The sequence below is a fragment of the Leptonychotes weddellii genome, chromosome 13 (genome assembly GCF_054177405.1).
Source record: "Leptonychotes weddellii isolate Sample4059 chromosome 13, ASM5417740v2, whole genome shotgun sequence".
Lineage (NCBI taxonomy): Eukaryota > Metazoa > Chordata > Mammalia > Carnivora > Phocidae > Leptonychotes > Leptonychotes weddellii.
In genome coordinates this window covers 43,947,909-43,960,576 of record NC_138381.1, presented here as the reverse complement: position 1 = coordinate 43,960,576, position 12,668 = coordinate 43,947,909, and the positions used below count along the sequence as shown (strand labels likewise).

General features: G+C 37.3%; 1 protein-coding gene across 8 annotated transcripts in view; it reads left to right on the top strand.

Moving 5' to 3' along the window:
* Nucleotides 1-12,668, top strand: part of RBBP8 (RB binding protein 8, endonuclease) — an 89,140-nt gene that overhangs the window by 75,066 nt on the left and 1,406 nt on the right. For 6 of the 8 annotated variants that reach the window (XM_081801514.1, XM_081801513.1, XM_081801517.1 and 3 more), the window contains 3 exons: nt 3,486-3,582; nt 7,770-7,866; nt 11,683-11,824. In XM_081801514.1, the coding sequence (XP_081657640.1) occupies nt 3,486-3,582; nt 7,770-7,866; nt 11,683-11,824 (336 nt within the window). The remainder of the gene's footprint in view (nt 1-3,485; nt 3,583-7,769; nt 7,867-11,682; nt 11,825-12,668) is intronic. The other 2 variants (XM_081801518.1, XM_081801511.1) reach the window with 1 other exon arrangement.

The window sequence follows — 12,668 nt, the reverse complement described above, 5'->3', positions numbered from 1 at the left end:
TGCTCAGTCCGTAGCAAAAACTTGATCCAAGCCAACTTTTGTGATAAAAATTTACAACTGTTCAGTTCACTTTTTTCTTCCAAGAAGAGCCTTTTGCTAATTGTTTTCACTTAAAAAGGCTGGGGGGATATTCTTTTACAAGATATAATTATTAATTTCTGTCTTTTTTTTTTAAGTTACATCTCACACTGACCATCTCAAAATTTCTTCTCACTTCTCTTTTGTGGCAGTGCTGCATGCACTGTTTGATCTCTGGAAACTTCTGCTTCCTAGAGTATCCCAAGACTGTTTTCTTCCTCACATATATTTTTCACTCATGCTTCTATTAACTACCTCTGCGTCTCTAGTTTGTCTTCTCTGATGAATCCCAGTCCTGCATTTCTTTCAGGAAATGTAATGTAAATGCAAATGCTACTTTGTGTCTCTTCAACAACTTAAACTTAACATATCCAAACCAGGTTCCATTTATTTCTTACCAAATGAGCTTTCAGGCTTTTTCATTTTTCCCAGTCACCTAGGCATATAGTTTAGGATTTTAATGTCCATTTATTTCATGTTCTTGACCCTCATATCACAAAGTTCTACCTAGTCTTTCTTCATAGGAAAGGACAAATTTTAGGGAGGATATCAAAAGCTTGGTTCTAGACATGTTAATACTTACTAGACATTCAATGGAAATGTTAGTAGGTAATTGATGTGTCGAGTTTGGACAAAACAGCCAGAATAAAGAAATGATTAGGGGGCAGGAGGTCAACAGCAAGTAGATAATCATACTTAAGGCCATGAAACTGAGTGAGATCACCAAAGTATAGAAAAGGGAAGCATTTCAAGTTCTGACCTCTGGGGTATGGCAACTTTGAAAGGTTGGAGAAAGAAAGAGGAACCAGCAAAGGAAATTGAGAAGGAGGTAGAGCCGGTGAAGTAGGAGGGAAACAAGAGTATGTACTGTTTGTGGACACCAAGTGAAGATGTTTCTATATATTCATTACTCCTAGCCTTGTCCTCTCTCTTCTGAACCCCATACTATTCAAATCAGAAATCTTTATTTTCTACCCAAATTTGATCTCCCTCCCCCCCCTCCACCTTTCCTGGTCTCATTAAACCTCAGTAACTATCCTCCCAGTTACTAAAGATAGAAATGTGGGAGTCATATTTGACTTCTTCTTTTACCTCTTCATGCCCAGTCTGATACCCTGGCAATACTATCTCCAAAATACGTTTCATATCACTTCTCTCCATCCCTGTAGCCACTGCCCTAGTCTAAACCACTCTTCTCTCCACCTGTTCTACTACAGGCCTCCTGACTGGTCTTTTATGACAGTTGTTTCTCTCCAGTCTATTCTCTCCAGAGACTCAAAACTCATTTATTTTAAATGTAAACTAGATTGTATTATCTTCTTATTTAAAAACCCTCAGTGAGGGGCACCTGGGTGGCTCAGTCATTAAAGCGTCTGCCTTCGGCTCAGGTCACGATCCCAGGGTCCTGAGATCGGGCCCCACATCGGGCTCCCTGCTTGGCGGGAAGCCTGCTTCTCCCTCTCCCACTCCCCCTGCTTGTGTTCCCTCTCTCGCTGTCTCTCTCTCTGTCAAATAAATAAAATCTAAAAAAAAAAATAAAAACCCTCAATGAAAAGATATTTGGCCAGTAAGCACATGTAAATATGCTCAACGTTATTGGACAGGAGGGCCTGAGATACTACTTCACACCCACTGAAATAGTTAAGAAGATTAGTAATAGTCTGACATTAGCAAGAGTAAAGAGCAACTAGAACTCTCATACTCTGCTGGTAGGGATATAAAATTGTGCTGTGGAAGAGTTCAGCAAGGTTTTTTTAACAGCTTTATTGAGGTTTGTCAGGTTTTTATGAAGTTATGTATACACCCAGCGTAGTACCCAGCAATTCCACTTCTAGGTATATAAACAAGAAAAATGAAAACACGTTCACAAAGCACTGTGTTCAAGAATGTTCATAACAGTGCTATGTGTAGTAGCTCAAAACTAGAAATAACCCAAATGTCCATCAACAGGTGACTAAATATGAATTGTGGTAAACTCATTTAATGGAATACTACTTGTCAGCAAAAAGGAGGGTACTCGACTCAACAATGAATCTCCAAAACCTTTTGAGCTAGAAAGATCCAAAAGATGGAAAAGAATACATATTATGTAATTCCATTAATACAAAGTTCTAAAACAGGTGTAACTAAGCTGTGGTGGCAGAAATCATCCCTCCATAGGGGGAGGGAAGAGACATCAGAGAACATTCATCTGTTTGAGAAGCAGAAGAATAGGAGGAAACTTCGAGGGGTGATGCAAGTTCTCTCTCTTGATTTGGATGGTAGTTACACTGGAGTAAACATTTGTCAAAATTAATCCTAGTATACTTAAAATCAGTGTGTTTTCTGTATAAATTATCCCTCAGTAAGTAGATTCTTTTCAAAAGTCTTCAGTGGTTTGCTTTTGCATTCAAACTCCTTTTGGCCTCTAGGGCCCATCATGATCTGGTGCTTGCCCACATCTCCGATCTCATCTTTCCTAACACCTTTCTTCACGCAATCTCAACCACACTGGCCTTCTCTTAGTTCTTATTACATACCAAACTTTTTCCCATATCAGGACCTTTACCTAGAACATTCTCCACTCCTGCTTCTTGTGGCTGACTTCTTTTTATTCATCAGTTACCACCTTCCATGTCCTTCCTCAGAAAAGCCTTAGCTGTCGACTTGCTTAATGTCTGTTTCCCTCACTGTGGTATAGACTCCATGAGGACAGGAGACATTGTTTCTCTTGTCGGACATTGCGTGTCCCCAGAACTTAGCACCATGCATGATAAATTTTGATTATTTGAATACACAATAGCAGTTGGCTGTTTGGGTCTAGACAACTTGGGATTCGGGTCCATGAGCTTTTGTTCTTATTTTGTCACCAATTTTCTGATAAAATTCTTTAACCTCTATTTCCTAGTTAATCTACGTCAAAGACATATTATAAAAATCAGCAGGACTGGGGCTCCTGGCTGGCTCAGTCAGTGGAGCATGTGACTCTTGATCTCAGGGTCGTGAGTTTGAGCCCTACATTGGGTGTAGAGCTTACTGAAAAAAAAAAAAAAAAATCAGCAGGACTAATCAGTGAAACATATTAGAAGCTGTCTTATTGTTTGGTGCCAAATGATAATGGGCATCAGAATAATTCTTTTGAAGTCTAAAATAATTTTATATATAATCTACACATATGTACATACACTTTATATATAGTTTTTAAATCTAAAATAGTTTTATAAGTAAGATTTTTATCTCTAGTAATTCTGAGGTAAACAAGATAATCACCACCCTCCTCATTATGCAGATGAAAAAGAAAGAGAAAATTAGTTACAGAAAATTTAAACGAGTTGTCCAGGAGCCTGAAGTATGAAATCCAATAAGAATGAAGTTTTGATATAGGTCATTCTTGTTCCAAAAAAGCTATTTCTCAATTTTGCATTCAGTTTGTGGTATGTGTGTTTTGTTTACAGTTCCTGGTGATAAACAAAATAAAGTCAAACAGAAAGCATTTGTGGAGCCGTATTTTAAAGATGATGAAAAGTAAGTTGGTCTTGATTAATACCAGTGATGTGATTGGAAGTACAACAGAGTCATCTTTGTCAGAATACCTCTGAACTGTTAAATTGCTACTTTGGTTAAAGTCAAGTTCATATCATTTACCTTATGGTCTTAACAAAAAAGAGGGACTCAAGCATAAAAAGGACAAATACTACAAATAAGGAAATTTATATTACCACTACTTTTTTTGACAGTGGTAATAGTTATTTTCTCTCTTTTTTATAACAAATGTTTTTATTCCTGTTCTGTTTTATTAGGGACTTTATTTGAACTTCAGGAATTTGTTATATACTGTAACTGTTATATAGTATAAGACTTTAGGTGGCAAGCGTTAGGTTGTGCTTGAGAATTACTGCTTGAGGATTTTTAAATCTTAAAAGAAAAACTGAGCATCTTGATTTTGAACCATAATGCTGCTTTGTGCCTTTTATTCAAAGACGGCAAATTCTTTTTTCTTTTTTTTTAAGATTTTATTTATTTGAGAGAGAGAGAGAGAGAGCACAAGCAGGGGGAGGGGCAGAGGAAGAGGGAGAAGCAGCCTCCCTTTTGAGCGGGGAACCCAACGTGGGGCTCAATCCCAGGACCCTGAGATCATGACCTGAGCTGAAGTCAGGTGCTTAACTGACTGAGCTGCCCAGGCTTCCCCAAAGATGGCAAATTCTATAACTTTTAATCATGTACTGTTCATTCTAGAAGTGAATTTAAGCATAGTAATTCAATTCAAAAAACTTTTTTGTTTTTTTTTCTTCAAGTTATGATGTTAGCAAATGGAGTCACTCAATAAGCAAAGTTTATTTTATGCTTATTTCTGTTGAGAATTTTAGGGATCTGACAGGCCAAGACAAATTTTTATTGATGCTGTAAGACTCTAATAGATAAGAGCTGTTGTTTTGTTGCTAAATGCTTAATTCTTTTCCTTTATTTACCAGTTCTCCAAATAAATAGTACTCTAGCATCCCAAATGTGACTAGGGAGTTTTTATTTGTGGTGTCATTACGAACTCATGGATTTAAATGTTTCATGTGTTTTAGTCAAACCACCAGGTTGCTCATTGCCATAGTTATTATTTCTAGATCTTTTAGGTGGACAGAGTTAGGAATAAGGTTTTTGTTTTGTTTTTTGAGATAACTACACTTTTTCATATTGATAGCTCCAATTCAAGTTCAGAACTACAGGATTTTTGGGGCACCTGGGTGGCTCAGTCATTAAGCGTCTGCCTTTGGCTTAGGTCATGGTCCCAGGGTCTTGGGATCAAGCCCTGCATCGGGCTCCCTGCTCAGCGGGAGGCCTGCTTCTCCCTCTCCCTCTCCCCCTGCTTGTGTTCCCTCTCTCGCTGTCTCTCTCTGTCAGATAGATGAATAAAATCTTTAAAAAAAAAAAAAAAAAAAAACTACAGGATTTTTACGTAACAACCTCTTCTGTCTCTTATCTGTACCTACTTTCCCCCTACTTGAGAATCCCATTTCTCAGTGCTACCAACATAATTTCTCATTTAACTTTATTCTTTAATATTTAGAGCAGTCTCAGAATAATATAAATTATCAACAATAATATGATTTATGAAAATGATTTAAGATGTCTTTGTGGGCTTTTTGTTCTTAAGATATATTCTATTAGAACAGCCATGTTATCTGCATCTTTTTTTTTTTTTTTTAAGATTTTATTTATTTGACAGAGAGAGACATAGCGAGAGAGGGAACACAAGCGGTGTTGGGGGAGAGAGAGGGAGAAGCAGACTTCCCGCCGAGCAGGGAGCCCGATGCGGGGCTTAATCCCAGGACCCTGGGCTCATGACCCGAGCCGAAGGCAGACGCTTAACAACTGAGCCACCCAAGTGCCCCTGCATCTTTTCATAAAATAAAAATTCTAAAAGTGAAAAGAAAAGGTGTATCTATTTATAATAATAAATGTACAGTCCAGTCACTGTGTTTTAAAGCCATTTGGAATAATTATTTTTTGGGCAGATATGCAACTGACTCAGTCCCTAGGTTTGTTTTATTTTGCTTTTGAATTTTGTAGTTGTTTTTTTATCTTTAATTTTTTTAATTATGTAAAATATGTACATGGTATCAGAGGCTACAAAACAAGGTATATTCAGATGTGTCTAGTTTCCATCATTGTCCCCTTTACCCTATTAGCTCCCTACCCCTAAAGGTAACCATTTGTTAAAAAATACAGTTTTCAATCCATTTTAAAAAATAAAAGCTGATATCGATACAGAAATATATTGTTATTCTCTCTCCCCTTAAACAAATGGTAGAATGCTATATATATACTTTCTGTTTTGCTTTTGCTTTTTTCATTTAAGTATATATCCTGGAAAATCACTCGTAATAGCATATAGTGGTATTCCGCATTTCCCTTCTTAGTTGTACAGTACTTTATTGTTTGTACCATAGTTTATTCCTTAGTAATGAGTATTTGGGGTGTTTACAGTTATGCTAACACAGAATGCTGCAGTGAATAACGTTGTACATTTTCTTTTCATATTGTTGTGTATCTTTGGGATAGATTCCTTGAAGTAGGATTGCAGAGTAAGAACTGTCATTTCAAATGTTTCATATTGAAAGTTCACTAACTTTTTAAAAATGTGAGTAGTTTTATTTATTCTGAAACCATTAGATAGCTGGAGACACAAGAGGTGGGTATAAGACATGAGGACAGTAAAAGTCTTAAAATTAGCATTGTTCCTTTCCCCACAGACAATACTAGCAAACCCTGGGAAGATGGGTTGTGTTGTATGAGGGACAAGAAGCTTAGTCATCTCTCAGGTGATGCTTTAAGGTCTAGTACAGTTGCCAGTCTGCTAGGAAATTCATTGCAGCATTAGAACAATAGTAGCAGAATAAATAATACTCAAGAGGAAAGGATACGGCCAAAATGTATTCTGTATAAGCTTTTAAGAGTCCATAAACTAAACCATTTGAAAGAAAGCAATTTTTATCTGTCCTTTTAACTTACAGATTGCTCTAAAGTTGAGAGTTCTTGGGCTTAAGCCCCCACAGGACCTATAACCTCATATACTTTGACATAGAGCAGTTAAAGCTTCCTTTTGAGAGAAAGTGCTTGCCAACTAGAGGGGCATGTGATCAGAATGCCTCAGAGGAGTAGATATGTTACCAAGTCGTTTTACAAATCAGTTTTTGTGAGTCAGGCTCTTGAAGCTCTCTGGGGATGTTTCTATTATAAACAAATATGTATACCATCACTTAAGTCTTCATTTACCTATTTGTTTGGACTTTTCTATATTGAGCTTTAAAACTTAAAGCAGGATACAGTATATTAAAAAGTTCTGTACTTCCTGCTTGCTTTTACTTCCCAAAGCACTCTATATCTCATTAATCTATACCTCAGTGGCTTTGACCGTCCTAGGTTTCCAGTAGTTCTCAGTAGGATCTGATCCATTTAAGGACAAGCGCAAATAATTGTTCCTGACATTTTAAAGAATTCAGGGTGAGTGGAGGCAGCAAAAGAAATTTTTAGAGAAAATGACTCATGACGTACAAACAGAAGAATCTCTTTTTTGAGGAGGGGAGTAGGTTAGCCCAGAAATACAGGTTCTTAAAGAAAACTGAGTTAATAGGCAGTTACTCTCTTTCTTGGTTATGTTATAGAATACCAATTCCTGACTTTAATAATACAATATTTCTTTTTAAATTAGGTTATTTTAGGGGCACCTGGATGACCGTCAGTTAAGCATCTGACTCTTGATTTCAGCTCAGGTCATGATCTCAGGGTTGTGAGATCGAGCCCCACTTGGAGCCTGCTTGGGATTTTCTCTCTCCCTCTCCCTCTGCCTCTCCCCCCACTCACTCACTCTCTCTTTCTCTCTAAGTAAATACATAAAATATTTAAATAGTAATAAGGGTATTTTATATATTATTTTCAGCCAATCAGAGGCAAAAATAGGAAGTAATAGTTATCTTTTTCAGTTAGAGAACAATATACCTAAAAATACCTGACATACAGTAAGCACCTAATAAGTATTTAATGAAGAATGCATGAAAAAATATGTTTTTCTGACATAGTAAACATTTCAAATAAAATGAATGAATGTTTTGGGATTATTTCTCCTCTGGGCCCTCACCTTCATTAATTAAAAATCTAGACCAAAGATCTTTGTAGTAACAAATGGATTAATTTTTAAATTTAATTCATTTTTCTTCCAGAGAGACTAGCTTACAGAATTTTCCTCATATTGAGGTAGTTCGGAAAAAAGAAGAGAGAAGAAAATTGCTTGGACACACATGTAAGGAATGTGAAATTGTAAGTATAAATGTGAATACTGTTCAGTGGGTTTTTTAAAATACGGCTTTCTAGATTAGAAATGCATGATTTAAAAATCATAGATAGAGACCATATTTGTATCTAGAAACCTCGTTTGAGCCAGGAATAGCAGGATGGATAATTAAAGAGCACACTGGCTGTGATTTCGGGGATCTCAATACTTGGAAATGAAAGCCCTCAACCTCTCAGATTTTCATTAAGTGAATCTGGAACCTAAGCCCTCGTTCTTTTTACCAGCTTAAGATATCTGTGCCATTTTTGTTTTCTGTGTTTATTTGTATTTGTTTTAATTTCTTTCCCCTGGTGTTATATTACAGCAAAGGCCCTTCCTTATTCATATACTATTTGGGGAAAATTCTGATACTTTAGTAGGAAACTTTAATGTTTATTACTTATCCCAGCACTCTCAGGAAATGACATATATTCATAATTGTTTTTTTCTAAATAACTGGTATAACCATAATTTCTTAACTTTTCCCCCAAACACTCCTTCCTAAACACAATGTGATGAGCAGGCTCTATGTAATCCTTAGAACACAATTATATTTTCCTTTTATACATTGGCTATCTTGGACTAGTGAAGCAGAAGTAGTACTAACCATCCACTCACTAAATATCTCAGGCAGGTTCTGTGTTTTCTTTTTTTTTTTTTTTTTAAAGATTTTATTTATTTATTTGAGAGAGAGAGAAAGAGACAGAGAGCACGAGCGGGAAGAGGGTCAGAGGGAGAAGCAGACCCCCTGCTGAGCAGGGAGCCCGATGTGGGACTCGATCCCGGGACTCCTGGATCATGACCTGAGCTGAAGGCAGACGCTTAACCAACTGAGCCACCCAGGCGCCCAGGTTCTGTGTTTTCTTGAAACATGTTTTTCTAATTTCTTCCCTTGCTGTCTGTTAACTATTAGATGCCTGCCTCTAGTGATTTAGTTCCCTTTTAAATTTTCTTTTTAACAGCTGTGGGCTAGAAAATTTGATAACCAAGCAGATTAAAGTTATTTATGGATAGCTTGTAGTGCAGGTAAGCATTTGGTGAGAAATAGGCTCTAACTACCAGTGGGAGTGTAAATAGAGATCGCGATTTTGGAAAGCAATTTGGCAGTACAAGCAAAATCTGTATCATGAGTTTTCATAACACAAATTGAACATATCATGATTTCTTAACTAAAGAACATGGTCAAGCCTCCAGTTTTTAGTTAAGACCATAATTCTTTACAATCTGGAACACTACCAGTTAGAAAAAAGCTCTTGTGCTAGAAGCACTGTTAATTTGCTTTCCTTCTCTCAGGAATCATTTCCTATGCTGTTTGTTATTCAGTCTCTAAAAACTGTTGTCTCGGGTGCCTGGGTGGCTCAGTAGGTTAAGCGTCTGCTTTTAGCTCAGGTCATGATCCCGGGGTCCTGGGATCGAGCCCCACATCAGGCTCTGTGCTCAGTGGGGAGCCTGCTTCTCCCTCTCACTCTCTCTCTGTGCTCCCCCCCCCAAAATAAATAAAATCTTTAAAACTAAATAAATAAAAACCATTATCGATAATCGGTACATTTTATTCCAATATTTTTGTTAAGATAGGAGATAAATCTGTTCCCTGTTAACTCTCCCATGACCAGGAGCGAAAGTGCCAGTCCTATGTATTTAAATACTCTTTGTATGCTTACAGTTCTTAAATGTATCCCAGTGTCTTCCACCTGTGGAATATGTAGTACACATGCGGAAGTGTAATAATCATCTCAAATTTCACCATGTCCAAAAGCAAACAGAGTTTCTACCGCTGATTCCCAAACCTCACCTGAGTCTCCTCTATGTCCATTCTTCTGGCTGTTTAAACCAAAGCTCTTATAGTTATCCTCTCTTCTTTCACATCTCAGTAACAGATCTATCAGCAAATCCCATCAGTTCTTCCTTCAAAGTGTATCCCATTTCTATCCACTTGATACCACCACCACTAAACCCCTGGACCAAGGCACCATTTCATCTTGTCTGGACTATTGAAATAATTTGCTTCTAAGTGCTTTCCTTCTGTTGTTTTATTTTAATCAACTGTTTTTAGAAAAGCTGTGTTAAGAATTCCCATACACCTCTGTCCTCACTTTTCTTGTTTATACCTGTCTCTTCACAGTGTATGTTCTTTGTTTCTAAAGCAAGGTATTTCTGAGATGTTAATGGTTTTTATTGCCCCCAGTGGGGAAATTGGGATTAAAGGTCTACTAAGTGCTTAAGTTCCTGGCCTCCCTGCCAGAGGGGAGAGGGAGTCAGGGATGCGGGGTGTCAAGGGACAGGACAGGGCCTGAGAGCGGGCAGCAGCACAGGATGGCTTGGATAGGACGGACATCTACTTGATTTCTGTCTTCACCGTGTGTTTCAACACAATGAATGATCTTTTGTTTCCTGATGATCTTTTTAGAATAAAAATTAAATCATGTCATTTCTCTGCCCGAAACCCTTAAATGTCTGACCATCTGACTCAGAAATAGAACCCAAAGTCCTTATCGAAGACAGCAAACTCTGGCACCCCACTTCCTCTCTGATTTTATCTTCTACCACTCTCCCAGTTGTTCACTGTGTCACAGCTACACCAACCCACTGTTGCTTTTGTATATGTTGTAATTTGGTGGCAGTGTTTCTCTAAATTGATAGATAACTGTTATTCTCTAGTTAGGGTCATCCCATCCCATGTCCAGGCCACGGTAACAAAGGCTTGTATTCACAGCAATGAGAAAGATGAAAAAGATAACCCCCAAAAAAGTTGTTTCAGAGGTACTCAAAAAACCTTTCCTTCAAACTTAAGTTTTAGCCCTTAGTGTGCCACTTTCAATAGAAGATACCGTCAGTAAATTATCAATTTGGTTTTCAGTTTCTCAAGTTTGAGGTGGAATTGGCTGGATTGTGTGATCCTGTCGCATGTTCTATTAAACTTTACACTGCTGCTTTGTTTTCTTAGGTCTAGAGCTTGAAGGACCTGTACATTTTTTACATACAAATTTTAACCTTGTTTTTATGAAGTTCAAGTTCTTTGGGTTGCAGTTGCAAGAAATGTCTTTGATCATAATTGAAAAATATGGTTTAAAGGGGGAAGTCATAAAGCCTGCAACATTCAAAGCTAAACTTTAATTTGTAAAAACTTGGATAAGAAAATTACTTCAGGGGTGCCTGGGTGGCTCAGTTGGTTAAGCAACTGCCTTCAGCTCAGGTCATGATGCTGGAGTCCCGGGATCGAGTCCCACGTCGGGCTCCCTGCTTAGCAGGGAGTCTGCTTCTCCCTCTGACCCTCCCCCGTCTTGTGCTCTCTCTCTCTCTCTCTTATTCTCTCTCTCTCAAATAAATAAATAAAATCTTTAAAAAAAAAAAAAAAGAAAGAAAGAAAATTACTTCAAAACACACGTTATATCCAAATAACAACTGACAAAAGTGCTGTTCCAAGTACAGTTTTGTTACTGGTCTGACAGTTGAGTTTGCACCGGCAGATAAATTAACTGCATCACTCAGCACACTATAAAGCTAAGCTGGCATTTTTTGTTTTTGTTTTTGTATTGTAAGACTTTATTGATGAGAAAAGCAGCATATTGGTTTGCATTGTGATACAAGCTGCAAGCTCCTTTTCTCATTTGTGGAGGAAACATTTCACAGACCAGCACTAGTTACTGTTAGTATTAATTACTAATATTATCTTCAGTGAGTGTTGTTTTCCTTAACATGCTGAATACTTTAACAGCTTTCTTATAGCTTCTAGTTTATAATCAATAAGCCTAACAGTCCATTTATTATTTCTAAGTGAAAAACTTACCAGTTTTTATTATTAGTATTATGCAGATATTCCAGCAGAAGAAAGAGAAAAGAAATTGGCTTCCTGCTCGAGACATCGATTCCGCTATATTCCACCCAACACACCAGAGAATTTCTGGGAAGTTGGTTTTCCTTCCACTCAGACGTGTATGGAAAGAGGTGAGAGTACAGATTATAACATTTTGGAATTTTTTTTTTTTTTTAAATACTGTATATACTCAAATCTAACCATTAGACTTTTCCCCCATGGTTCCTCTTACCTTCTCCTCAGGGGCTAGTTCAGTGACATAAAAGCAAATTCCTAAAGATAAAAGGCTCACCTTTAACTCTGAATAATGTCATTGAAATCAGAGATTGTGTATAATCACTTTAATATGATTGTGTATTCATTATCCTCATTTATCATTCAAATTTCAGAAAGTTAATTTCTCTTATCCTGTCAACAAAATGACTTTTAATAAAATAATAACATTATAAAAGTTGCCAGCAAAGTTATATTGTTAAAAAGAGAGCATCTTTTTAAAGCAACTAGTCTGAATTTTAGCTTTTAAAACCTCACTTATCCAGAATGCTGGGTATTTATAAACCACATCTGAGTAAAAAGAACCTTTGTTTGGAGGACCGTTGGCAACTAGCTCCTTCAAATATGGCACTGACATTTAATATGATTTGAGAATGTATACAGCTTTGAAGCTCCAGATATTGAGTAGTAAGATGGTTTTTCCAAAAGATGCAAAGTCTCTTGTAGCTATTACCATATTTTCACTTTCCCCATTAACAAGCCAAATTACATTCCCTTTGACATGATGACACTGCCTGGTCATCAAATAGAATTAAACAATCTGCATAGAGCCTGTGTTTGTACACCTCCCGTGGCCTGCAGGGGATATGGCCGAGTGCAAAGCACATGATTCAAGATGCCTTAGGAGAATCAGATGATTGAAGAGTATAGGGGCACGGACGCCTGGGTGGCTCAGTCGTTTAAAGAAATAGCTGCCGGAGC